Raw genomic sequence first — 13,302 nt, 5'->3', positions numbered from 1 at the left:
ACAACAGAATAAATATAGGTGCCTTGCCTTGCAAACATTTGTGCAAAAGAATAACTTTACCTTGGATGATCCTGTTGGTCATAATGGAACTGTCAGCATGTAATTATTATATCTAAGACCTTGAAATTATTGTAAATCAGGATCATTATTTGAAATACACAAAACAGACTGTTTGGAACTTGTTAATTTCTTGAAGAGCTTGTGTCATTACAGCAGAAGTCTCTTTAAACATATTTAGTTATGTTTATGTTTAGTTATAGTTACAGAGAAAAGTATTATACGATATACATTCAATAAAGTCCTACAGAAAGTTGCAAACTTTTGTGGACTGCTTGGAACTTCCATTCTAGACACTCTGACCGAGGGCAAAACCTTTTTCTCTGAGAAATGTAACTGTCTAGGAAAAAGCAGTGGCCTTTAAAAACAGAAAGAAACATATAGTTAGCAGCAAACAGGCAGGAACTGTATTGGATTCCTCAACAGCATATGAACCATAGACCTCGTATCAAACAATGCATGCTAATTTCAGTGGAAGACTTTTCGTTGTCTTTAATGGAATTCAGCTCCTGGATTTTAGTTCAACACATGCAGAACTTCAAGCACATGAGCAATCCAGTTGACTTTGTGTTTCCCAGGATTTGAGCCTTAGGGTAGGAGTGGCTACTAAAATTGGGCTTCTGCCAAAGTAATAAAAAGATTTTTGAAGAAAAGTATGGGCTGAAGGATGAACAGGAAAGCATGAATCATGTAGGTAATAACCTACCTCTTTACACTTGTCATCTTTTTTATTTTTCTTCGAATGGCTCTTAAAAAAGTGTACATTATAACCCCTGAGGGATGATTTTAGTAAACAGTAAGGATCTAGTTGAAGCAAATGTGAAAGGCCTCTAGTCCATTGATTTCAATGTCATGCACAGTTGGAGAATCTTGGAATTCATAGAATCATAGAGTAAATCAGATTGGAGGGGACCACAGCAGTCCAGACACCAGCTCAAAGCGTGATAAACTATGAGCTCAAACCAAATTTCTCAGGGTCTTGAAAACCTTCAAGGGTAGAGACTGCATAACCTCTTGGAGCAACTTGTTCCAGTGCTTGACTGTCTTCATCTTGAAAATGTTTTTTATTATATCTAGTGTGAAGCTCCTTTCTTTCAATGTAGTCTGTAGTCTCTCATCCTCTCACCGTGCACCACTGTAAATAGCCTGGCTCCATCTTCTCAATAAATTCCTCACATGTGTTGGAAGGCTGCTATCAGTCCCCCAGCCTTCTTTTTTCAAGACTGAACAAGTCCGGTTTCCTCAGCTTCCCTTCAAATGTCAAGTGCTCCAGATCCCAGAGCATCTTGATGGCCCTCTGCTGAACTTGCCCCAGTTAATCAGTCTTTCTTATTTTGGGGGACCCAAAACTGAACATGGTATTCTAGATTCACGCATGACTAATTTCATATTCTAGATTCTATTCAGTATTTGCAAGAAAAGTGTTTTGTCCTGGAAGAGAATAGGTTGCCCACAAAATTTTTTTGGTTTATGCAGAAGTCCAGAAGGCAGTCTTGACAGTGCTGTTTAATCATGCTGAGAAATCTCTCCGTATAAATAGTTAAAAATTTGCGTTGCACTTAAAATGCATTAAATACTTGACTATTATCTGGGACATGACTGTCCAGTGATTTTGAACCTTCAAGGGAAAAAGATACATGACTGCCTGTGTATAAAGTCAAAACTTATGTCTTCTTTCAAACTGGTGACCAGAAATGGCTTTTGAAAGAATAGAAATTGAATGATTTGAAAAACATGATACCTCAAAAGAGAATTGATGAAAAATGGAAAAAGAATTATATTTTGGATATCTAATTGAATCCTTTTGTTAGGTCAAAGTCAAGTATAGCCATCATAATTCAAAAATAGGGTAAGATTTTTTTTTTTTAAATCTGGCATGACTGAAATTAGTATACAGTCCTTCATGTTAGCTTTCTTTAATTGCTACTTTGATCGTCTTGCAGCTTTTTCTATATTGTTACTGAATTAAAAAAAAGTTTTTTCACCATTATTTGCCCTTAATATTTATAATTGTATTGCGTAAAGGATTTTAATTAAAACTTTTGTCTAATAGTTGTCACTGTGTTGCTTTAACTGTTTGTGTAGTTTATAAATGATATGAAAGAGGTATTGAACAAGTATGAAGAATGAAAGAGTTCTCTATCACATGTGTTGCAAATGGCAAATACTGGAAAAGCTGACTGAGAAGGTCAGAGCCAGATTAAACGTTATATTTCTAGAAGTATCTTGTAAATCAATGTGTATTTGTATGATACACATATATGCTTAATAATATCTATATTATACAAACATGCCTATAACTTCGATCTAGCTTAATATCCAAAACTGCTGCTTTATTTGAAACCTGACTGCTTTTAGCAGTTATTCACAATGAAAATTTCATCCGTGTGAATGAGAACTGTGCTGTATTTGCAGACCAGTAACAAACGTATGTGAACATATCATCTACCCAATGAATAGCATAGATTTCAAACTATCAAATTCATAGACTTATTCTATTCCAGTTGGTAGCACAGATGTTTTTGAAAGGCACTTCATAGTTTTTCCTGTTCTACTGTGTCACACATTTTTATTTCAAAGATCTTTGTAGATCAGCTCCACATACCTTAATATCCTAGTTACCTGATATATGGCTCAATAAAATCTGAAAAGCAAATCTACCTTATTCAAGCTTTGTGCATTGGTGTGAGCACTGGCTTTGTGAAATTACTCCTACTCTTACCAGTACTAGTAGAAATTAAAATATTAGTTTGAGACTAGAGGGCTGACGTTTTCCCTGTTGAGTTCTAAACTTCCTGAGCACTTTCTGTTTTCTAGGTGCTTACAGGTCATTGAACCCACAGCTACCCCACCTTAGGGGTGAAGTTCAGCTGTTGTGCAGCTAGCCATCTTTCTCCAAACAGGATGAGTGCAGTTCACTCTTCTCAGCATCACCATCTTGAGTTACTGCTTATGCAATGTGAAGTATTGAAAACAGCTCATTAGTTAAGCAGCCTTAAAAATGTGAAAATATGTTACAAAATAAAGAGGACTCCCAGTCCTAAGGAAATGAATTAGTCTGGAGTGAGATGGAGAGGTAGCATAAAAAAGAGGAAGAGGACAATAATTTTCAGTTGTTGAGATTTTCTTACCTGTAAAACTAGTACACATTTTGAAATTAACATAACTTGTCTCATTGTTTGCAAAATTATTTTTCAGAATATCAGCTTCTCCAAGAGGTGAACAAAATTATGAGGAAACAGGATAAGATAGTTTTAGAAATGGGAACAGGGAGGGAAATGTGAATGAAGGCAGAGGTGAATTTGGAAGCAGGATATAGGGCACTGTGTCAAAATATTGAGCTGAGCAAGACAGACTTAAGGAAATGGGAGCTAGAGTATTGAAAGTATATTATATTAAGAAAGGAGCTACACTCCTCCTGAACTACAATCTCATCTCTCACAGGCTAAATGTGACCTTGAGAAAGTCTCTCTCTTTCTGCACTTGGCTTTATTTTTTCATAAGTATATAATGATAGTTAATTAGCCATAAGTCAATGTTTATGCAGGCAAAGTAGTACAGTATTCCTAGCAACACTGCTGGAATTCTTTGACTTAAACGAGTTGAGGTGTCAAGAGAGGAAATATAAAAGGAACATTCATTATTTTTGAAGCAAACTTCAAATGACTGACTGGTTTGAAATAAAAATTTTCAGTTTATAACCTGCAGGACCTCGTCCCATATATGATGTCATATCTCTTTGGGTAAGGCTTAATACCAAAGTCAGTGAACACCATAATACAACTCTTCAAGGTCAGATCATCTTTTGCAAACAGTGGCTTTTCTTTGATAACTTTAAGACTTGTGAGAAAGGAGCCTGATTTTCAATTAATATGTAAGAAAAATATATACTCAAAAAAAAATTCAGTAGAAACATGACCTTAAATAATCATTATCCTCAATTTTTCCAAGTCTTGTAGGTTCTAAGTGTTCCCCAGAATTAGTTATAGTGGTAGTGGTATATTATCTTCACAGGTGACAGAGTATTTTTCAAGGTATTTGACCTAAATAATTTGGAATATTTTTAATTGACAGAGTAAGATCTAGGACACAACCAGTAACCTTTCTGTGGGTTTTGTAATTCAAAAAGTTTTTTTTTTTTTGTGCATAAGCTCTGTGACTACAACAGGAAAAAGGATGATTAGAGTTTCAGTAGCCTATGGTGTAATGTTATCTGACTATCTTGTAACGTTCTCAATGTCTTACACCATGACACTATAGAGAGCAAAACAGTTTTCTTGCTTCTACACTAGTATCTGTAAAGCCTTGGCAGATTTAATTCCAATTGGTATTGCATATTATTAGGAAAAGAAAATGTTCAGATAGAGGATCAGATCTTCTTGCTTCTTTGAGAACTGGGTAAATTCTTTAAACACACAGCTGATTCTCTTTGCTTGGATTTCAGAGTGTTATTTACAGGATGGTTGTGGAATCTATTGGAAACAAAACCTGTGCTTTGGAGTCCGGATCTTTCCTGGATGATGAGAGCAAATGATTGCAAACTGTCATTGCCTCTTCAGAGAAGAACAAACTGTAAGTTGAATTTTTGACCTTTTCTTCTCACTTCAGAGAAGTGGCTAAAGTGAAAGGCTTATGAAGTCTCTTAAATCCTAGCTTACATGTTGAGTCCATGGGGAGTCCACACTCCAGAAATACTTCCAACCCATAGATACTGTCTAACAAGGAAAAGGTGTCAGAGTCCATATGGCTTTTATTTCTTCTGAACTAGCAGAGACACATGGCCAATTATCACCTGCAGCTTACCTCACAGGATTCTTTCGTGAGCAGGACTCTTCAAGAACGAAGCAAAATTTGTCTTCCACCCACCTCCAACACCACTGTTAAGCCATTTCCAGAGGGAAAAGCTCCAGCTTTCCTCCCACAAGCGCAAGTGGATAATATGTTAATCTGTCAAAGAAGATCACGCATTTTGCCTTCCCTCTCCCAAGAGGAGCCTCTGCACTTTTTTCAGGTTATAAATTCCCCTATTAAGTCTCAAAGGAAGAGAAACTCAGAGTAATCACTCTGCATGTCCAAAAAGTGATGTCCCCCCAAAATGTCCCAAATAGCAAAGCATTAATTCCATTCTTATATCAAAAGGTGATTGTAAACAGTGATAAAAGAGGATTACAGATTAAATAATGTGAGGGGAGCAAAATAATTGCCAACCAGCATTTGGCACTTGGAAAATACTTTTTCAAAAGGAAATGATATTAGTAATAGCTGAGATAAAAAATATCCTCTGAGTCTTGGATTCGTTTAATTATTTTTCTTTGTTTTTTTCTAAAAGAGCCTAAATTTGAATAAGTCTATTATCTGAGCTGGGGGATAAGATTCTTTAATATACTGTGGTAGTACTGTGTTAGCTCCTAAACCTATTGCTCCAGGACCATATTTGCATGCAAAATTGATGTCACTTTTTTTTTTCCATTTGTCTGTAGATTATTCATTTTGCTTATCTCACACTGTAAATTGTCCATGTTGCAAGAGTCATCCCTTTTAGCCTGGCTTACAGTCCTAAATTTATCTTCCTCCCACAGAAATCTGGCATTCACACTTTTTTAAAATTCAGAATTTTTTTACATCAGAAATGAAGAATTATGAAGCTGAGATGATTTTTTCCCTTTTTTAAAGAAAAAGATTTGTAAATGAAAGAATTAAAGCATCCATCATTTCAATACTTCCTCCCTGTTATTTCTTATAAGTCCCATATTTCAACTTTGACAGGATGAGAATTAAGTGGGATATGTGCTGTGTCCTTTTTTTTGTAAGGAAAGCATGTATAAATTCTGAGAAATGGGTAGGCATAGAATGTAAATATGGGGTATGTCAATATTATAGCTTCACTTAATAAAATTATTTTAACTAAGCAGAGATATAGTGGTGGTATAATTTTTCTTCATTGTGCTTTTGTAATGACTTTACAGTAGTCTGATTTTCAGGATTTTTGAATTAGTGCTGGATTTAAAAAAAATCTTCGCGTTCAAGCAGTGGTTGTGTCCTGGTAGTGTTGGCCGTATTTACTAACTAGTGGAGGAGACCCACTAGACCCTACTCTTTGTTGGATCATATTAGGAGAACAGTAAGATATGCTTCTTTCATATTCGGTTTGTAAAGCAAGAATCTTTGCATCATGCCAGCTAAAGTGTCTGTAGAGTCACAACCTGAGAAGGCATGCATCTAGTGGAATACAAGACAGTGTAGTAGTAACGTACTATTTCTTTAGCCTGGCAACTGCAATGCAGATCCAGCACATACTGCAAAATTTAAAGTTTTGCTGAAAATTCTGGTGATTCCTTTAGTATTCTATGGACAATCACATTGTGCATTCTTGGTTTATTTAATGCTGACCTTCAATTCTTCTTGTTTTTTTATGAAGAATAATTGTAAGCAGTAGATGGGAAGAGTTACAGTACACTTTCTGGACAGAAGGTGTACACAAAAACTGTCAAGATTATTCTAGATGGTTATGTGAGAAACTGGATCTCTCATTTTCTGGAATATGACCATGGAGTAGTCAGCCCATTTCTAGAAATAACAAAATACTTTGCTTGAACTGACCAATTTATTCCAATTTATACTAAATTCTCCTTAGAGCATTCCAGTTCTACTATCTGTCCCTTATGCTCTGGATTGTATTTTAATCTGTATGTTCCCTTAAACAAACAGTCACTTGAGAAAAGAGAGATGGAACATTTATAAAATATCTCTGAGAAGAAGAGGGAAAGTTCAATTAAAGTGTTAACTTTAGTGTTACCTATGGTAACAGCAAGAAGAAAAGGCTCATGTAGGGGATTGGCTTTATTACTTTCCTCAAATTTATTATTTTTACTAAGTCTCAGAAAACTGATTTCAAACTGAAATGATGAAATAATTGTCTTATATTAGACAATAGAGGTATAACAATATACTGTGAATTAAGACAAATGAACTTCATGAATCAAGTTACTTGAGCTCAGATTCAGAAGTGAATATACATCCTGCTCTTCCTTTACATCTTCTCTTACAGTGTTTACTGTACTTCCTTATTTCTCACTTATCACAACTTGTTATAACATAGCTAACAATTTCTTTTGTGTATCGACCTTATGTCTTGTTCTGATTGTAAAGAGGCTTCTATCCCCCATGCTGAACATGACACAGTGTAGTCACATGATATAGAAGCAGCTCAGTGCTTGACAGGAGTAAAAACATATATACCAGAGGAATTTATTTTCCAATATGAAGAAATTCTGTATGACTATTTTGATCTTGCATGAGACTTGTGAAGTACTGAAGTCAAGTCAGGTTCTGAAGAGATTATAATTTACTCCTGACTTTTGATATTTTTGATTTATGGGTCAATACCTCTCCATGCAAATGATAGTTGAACAATTCCATGTTTGGGTGGATACATTCCAAATTTATCATTTTCTCACTCTCTTCCTTCTTGCTGGAAGCTGCAATGGATGGACTTAGTGTAGATTTCAAACCTGCCAACACCCAAATGTGTGACATCAGTTCTCAATACATGGAAAAGAGCTAAGTTGAGGGACATGGTAATATATAGCACGGGAAGTTATGCAGAAAATATTTTGTGCAAATCAGAAAACTTTTCTGTAAACTCCATTTTGAAATTGAGCAATTCTATGGTTATCAAGGTGTTAGAAAACAGCAGAACAGGTATTTGAACTTCACAAATCTCCCTTGTAGTGGAATATTGTTTTTTCAGAGGACTATCTGTGCTTACACTGCAGACAGTTTTATGGGCCATTTAAACCATGAAACTGAAAGTTATTAAAAATATTTATAGTTCCAAGATTTGAATTAAGGAATTCCATGTTTTGAAAATTCACACTGTTGTTATAAAGCAACCTCGCCCAGCAGCCTGGCTAGATCCAGATTGCATCAATTAAACTGGAAAACGCAGCTTGTTTCAACATATGCTCAGACTTCTCTTTGCAGCTAGCCAGTTATGTGCTACCTTGACAGGAATCATGACACAATTCTGCTCTGCTGCTTTAGTCCAGCTGTTGTGGACCATGACTGTGCTGTTCAAAGTGACTCTGTCAGTGGAGCATGCACCTATGTTGCTTTGGTCAACTTGGAGGTAAGAAATCTGGTAAAAGAGTATCTCTGTTTAAAACTGCTCTGTGTGTGTGTATGTGTGTGTGTACATAAAATATATTGTATATAATCAGTTGTGGTAAATAAAAAATTGATAAGCTCATCTCTCATTTCTGGGCAACACAACCTAACTGTTGAATTTACCCATTTTTATTTATAATTTTGGTGTTCTAAGCTGGGCAGTGAGAAGTAAATAAAACCTATATTCCTCAAATCTGAAGTAGATACACTTTATTCACCCTTAGGCAACCTTGAACTCCACCACCATTAGTAATGTCATAATTTAAATGCTATAACATAAGGTAAAAAAACCTGGAGCTGACCGAAAATGGTGTGGGCAACTTTAATCCTTTCACTTCCTAACTCCAGAATTCTGATTTTTCACTTTAATATTCTTTTTAAATTAGGGAATTTTTTAACAGAATACATTGCTGTGTGAATAGCATCAGTTGTTAGAAATGACTGAGGGGTTGCAGAGTTTTAACAGATCCGAAGATATACTTGAAAATCAGGGTACATAGAACCAGAGTGTGCTTATGAAATAGGACTTTGAACCTGTCTTTAAAGAGCAAGGCTGGTTTCAGCAAACAGACTCTTTTTCCAGCTGGAAGTTTTATTCAGGTAAAATGTAAGGATTTTATAAAATTATTTGGGATTTCCAGAAATACAGCAGCTTGGGCAAAGCAGAATCTCCAGGTGGGATACTGGAGATATAAAAATGTAAGCAGACTATGAAGTGCTTGCTCACAAAGCCATTTCTGCAGATTTTGTGTAGCCAGTTTTGCCCAATTTTTTACTAGGGTAAATCTATGTCAGAGACTTGAAAGGAAAGATTCCTAAAAGACTTACAGGGTCACAGAACTGATTGGAAGGGCTAAAGGCAAAATGAGGATCATGCTCTGGACGAGAAGGTAGCAATAGACCTGCTGTACCTTAGGCTTGCTATGTGTCCTTTGCCTTGTGTAAACCACTTGAATCTCTCCCCCTTATTTTTGCCTCCATATTCTTAACCTGGTTTATCTAAATTGTAAAACCTCTAGTGGAGAGTTTATCTCATACCCTCTGGAAGTACATATGTATCATACTTAGTTCAACAGGATGCCTGATCTCAGCTGGGTATTTGTTCATTTCTGTAGTATAAATAGTCCTAACATCAACAGTATTTGGAATTTGTCATAATCCAGCCAGGTGACTTCATAAGCATAAAATGCTTTCCTGTACCATGAATAGCCTTGCAGCATAAGTCATCCCTCACTTTTGCTCTATGAATAAATAGAAGAGCCTGCAATGATGAGGATTCCTGCCAGGTCTCCTTGTTCACATGACTAGTTGTGTGTTCTGCTTCCAAACTCCTCTGGTCATCATCAACTCTTGTCAGGTCTGGGTTCATGAGGCTTGATTCGTTTGTACCTTTATTGCTTTATTAATTCCCAGAATGTTACTTATGATCTGCTCTTCTGTAAAGTGAAAAAGAAATCAAACCAGTGGTTTCTTGGGAGATAATTGTCCTTTCAGGCAGTCATGCTGGATTCAGTATACCTTTCTTGAGACTTTTAATTCATTCTGCAGCATGTTCAAGACATTATGAATTATTTGTCTCTCATTAAGAAAAGAATTAGACTAAACTAATTTATCACCATATAAATCTTTTGTCTTTAAGGAAGATTATTAAAATTGAAGTCTGAGAACTAAATCTTGATGCTTTTTGATCTTTTTGAGATCTTGTTTGTATTTGCAGTTGCTCCTTAATGCAGTAATTTTAAGACAGGAATAGAAGGATTCAGAAATATTAGGAACATTAAGAGTTAGACTGAATAAACTCTTCAGTAAATCCTTCTCCATGTAAAGTGCCATCCAGAGAAGCATGGTACTTTTATGATCTTTCATATGTCATGCTTTAATCTTGAGGGTCATGGAGAAACTGCATCTGAAAACAGATGTGCATGATTTAAAATGTGTTTCTTTCAAATGTATTCTGGAAATTGTATTCCTTCCCTATCGGTAATTAATACCACCTTTGACATAGGTCTTCTCATCTCTTAAGCATTTTCAGAAAATGAATCTCTGGTCCATGGGGAGCCACAACATATAGGAACCTGCAAATGTTACCATTTTGACAAAGTTAGATTAGCTGACTTTTTTTTTTTTTTTCTACCGAAAGAAATAAACAAATGTTTCAACACCAAGGGCTTCTTCTACATTCAAAATGCTTAATGTGTTCACCTTTAAATAACATGGAAAACTAAAAGACTTCTAAACCTCTGTATTTAAAAGCAAGTAAATGTGGGAGAGAGTTGTTTTTTAGGATAGAAGTGATTCTAAGAGTCTGAGAAAAGATCATGTTTCCTTTGTCCTAGTTCCTAGGTTATATAAATATTACACCTGTTGTTAACATAAGCAAAGTCTTATCAGTTAATCCAGGGTAGTCATAAACACAAACTTTCTGCCAGAGTGCAGTTTACAACTTGCTCTACTGCAGATTGTTCAGGTTTCTACAAAAGTAGAGCAAGAAAATCAGGACTGTGGACTGATAAAACCAGTTTCATGTTTGCATAACTAGAACTTTTTTTCAGAAAGGAGTGTTCCTTCTACCATGACCTTTGTATTTTTAAAAGTTATAGTTTTGTGAGGGAGAAATTAGCTCTGGTGAAAGCCAATGAAGTAACTGGCAAGGAGAATTATGTTATTTTATAAAATAAAAAAACAGTAACAGTAACTTCTGTTTGCGTAACCCTTTACTCCATGCTTTACACTTGGTACTTTGACAATGATGCAAGGTTTTCAGTGTGTGATCTCCGGGCTTATAAAATCTGAAAATTAATATTAAGAGTTTTAGGAAGGGTGACTAAATAAACTCAGTAATTATCAACAGATTTCTATTCACTTTGTGGGAGTATGTCCACCAGTGTAAAACTTACACTTCATAGATCAAAAGAAGCTGAAGTTCATCAGTCTAGTCCATCCCCCTGGCCCAGATTAATTAGTAGGATATGGCATATAATAGTTGAGAGATAATAAATTGTGCCCTTTTTTTTAAAACTAGCCAGTGTTTGTAAAGTGGTATCTCAGAAGAGCTTTATTAGAAGAACTTAGCACTTTGAAATCTCTATTTTATGTGTTATTGTGCTGAAATCATGTTATTTCAAGATAATGTTAGGTATCAGATATAGAGGAAACCTGTAATCGACAGACATGCACAGTGTGCAAAGCATAAAGGAAGTGTGATATAAATCCTTACAGTGACATCAATAAATGAAATAACTCCTCTAGAAATAAAAATGTAGATCTGTAATTTGAGAACAAATAGCATTTTCCACCAAACGACAACCTTTCTCCATTGAACTCAGGAGAAAGACGAGGTGGGAATAAATCAATAGGCTGTAATATCCCACTTTTTACAAAGGAACACTAGTATATCGGAGCATTCTCCAAAGTAACTTTAGCCTGGAAAAGTTAGCCTTCAACTTAAATAAGCCTTAAGCTAATATCCTTTGATTTCTTTGCTCTTCTTGCATGTGATTCAGAGCAGGAACTTGATTTATCTATTTTGAATCAATATTCAGAGGAATCTCTCTTTCTTACCACAGACTAGAGAGGGGCCTCTGATTAAAATTAGCCTTTGTAATTGCCCCCTCACGTGTCTGTTTTAGGAATACTTTTTGCTTACAGTCACTAAGAATATATCATATAACACTACCTTCATTTATTTTCCGCTTATTTTGGGAGATCTTTTATGGAAAATCCAGATTATAAATGTTCTGAGGTGCTAATACCAAATAGTATAGTTGCAGTGTTTCCTAAAGCTATACGAAGTTTCCTGAAAAATCACTAGAAAGAGATGGAACATAGAAGTGATACAGCAAAAGCAGAGAATTATTTTAGCTATAACTCTGCTGGACTTCCATGGATATATATTGTGCTGTAGTGCTTGTGTAGCTTTTTAAATTTTTTGTCATGTAGTCACCAGTTTTCATTCTACTGCTGCTACCAGTGGTGACATGTGAACTTAATGTCTAGGAATGGTGTTTAAAGGTCCCTGTTTACTTCTGCTGTGCAGGAGAAAATATTATTTCTTATATGGTATTCATATGGTGACTGAAAGAGAAAACTGAAAAAATAACTTGTAAGAGGGATTCCAGAAGCCAGCTACAAAACAAGTATGTAAGATCACAAGCTGAAAGATATAAAAGTCCTTAACTAACAGGCTGTTCTTCCCATAGGTCCAGATACAAGAAATCTTGAAATCTTTGCTTCCATCAGAAATAACTGTCCAAATACCAAATACCCAGAACTGCCCAAATACCTATAAAAAACACAGTTCAGAGAAGGTATTTTATTATCCCAACTTTGCAATAATCTGTATGCCTAGATTTGTTATAATGCCAGAGCAGTTAGGGGAAAGAGAGAAGCAAGAACAAGCTTAGCTGTCCTTCCTTTCTTCTTCACTGCATCATCTGGCTCCTGCAGGGAAAAGAGAGCAGCTGAGCTTTAAGCTTCTTTTTAGCCAGAAGGAAAGCATATACATTAGCAGAGATCCTCATCAATATAAGCCCCCCCATGGCTGAGGATGATGGTTCTGTAGTGGAGAGGATAAGTCTAACATACTTGGCATACATATGCCCCTTTTGAATGAAAGTAAACTGAACTGTAAACCTGATCTTAATCTAAAGTTGATATCACTGTCTTCTTCTGTATAGTTGAATGAAAGAAGAGGTATCATCATTGGCAGCAAGTTTTACAGGAAAAATAATTTTCTTTGTAGATCACAGTGGCATCCAGACACTACTTTGCATGAGGGACACATTGTCTCAACACAGGAGCTGGCTGTACTCTTGCAACCTGTCTTTAACCAGAATTCCAAAAACCTAATCTTGTTTGTTCAAGATACGGTATGTAACATTAATTCCTTTTATCTTACCAATGTTGAGTGCAAATCTGTATGTAAATGAGATGACATGGTTCTTTCTCACCAATCTAATCTCTTTGTTTTTCAGCTAAGCGTAGATGATTTCACGTATTACAGTGAACCCTATGGTAACAAGAAGCCATTTCAAAATGTTCAGGCAAGCATTTTTCTCTTTTATTTCTTTATATGAAGTA

General features: G+C 35.6%; 1 protein-coding gene across 3 annotated transcripts in view; it reads left to right on the top strand.

The window, feature by feature from the left end:
• The first annotated feature begins 31 nt into the window (after window positions 1–31).
• Window positions 32–13,302, top strand: part of ATP6AP1 (ATPase H+ transporting accessory protein 1) — a 65,286-nt gene continuing 52,015 nt past the window's right edge. For 2 of the 3 annotated variants that reach the window (XM_067315443.1, XM_013956481.2), the window contains exons 1-5: window positions 32–751; window positions 4,502–4,629; window positions 8,041–8,185; window positions 12,965–13,091; window positions 13,197–13,265. In XM_067315443.1, coding sequence (XP_067171544.1) covers window positions 4,575–4,629; window positions 8,041–8,185; window positions 12,965–13,091; window positions 13,197–13,265 — 396 coding nt within the window. In that variant the 5' untranslated portion in view covers window positions 32–751; window positions 4,502–4,574. The remainder of the gene's footprint in view (window positions 752–4,501; window positions 4,630–8,040; window positions 8,186–12,964; window positions 13,092–13,196; window positions 13,266–13,302) is intronic. The other variant, XM_013956482.2, reaches the window with a different exon arrangement.

Source organism: Apteryx mantelli, chromosome 1 (assembly GCF_036417845.1).
Source record: "Apteryx mantelli isolate bAptMan1 chromosome 1, bAptMan1.hap1, whole genome shotgun sequence".
NCBI lineage: Eukaryota > Metazoa > Chordata > Aves > Apterygiformes > Apterygidae > Apteryx > Apteryx mantelli.
This window is presented reverse-complemented; position numbering and strand designations above follow the sequence as displayed.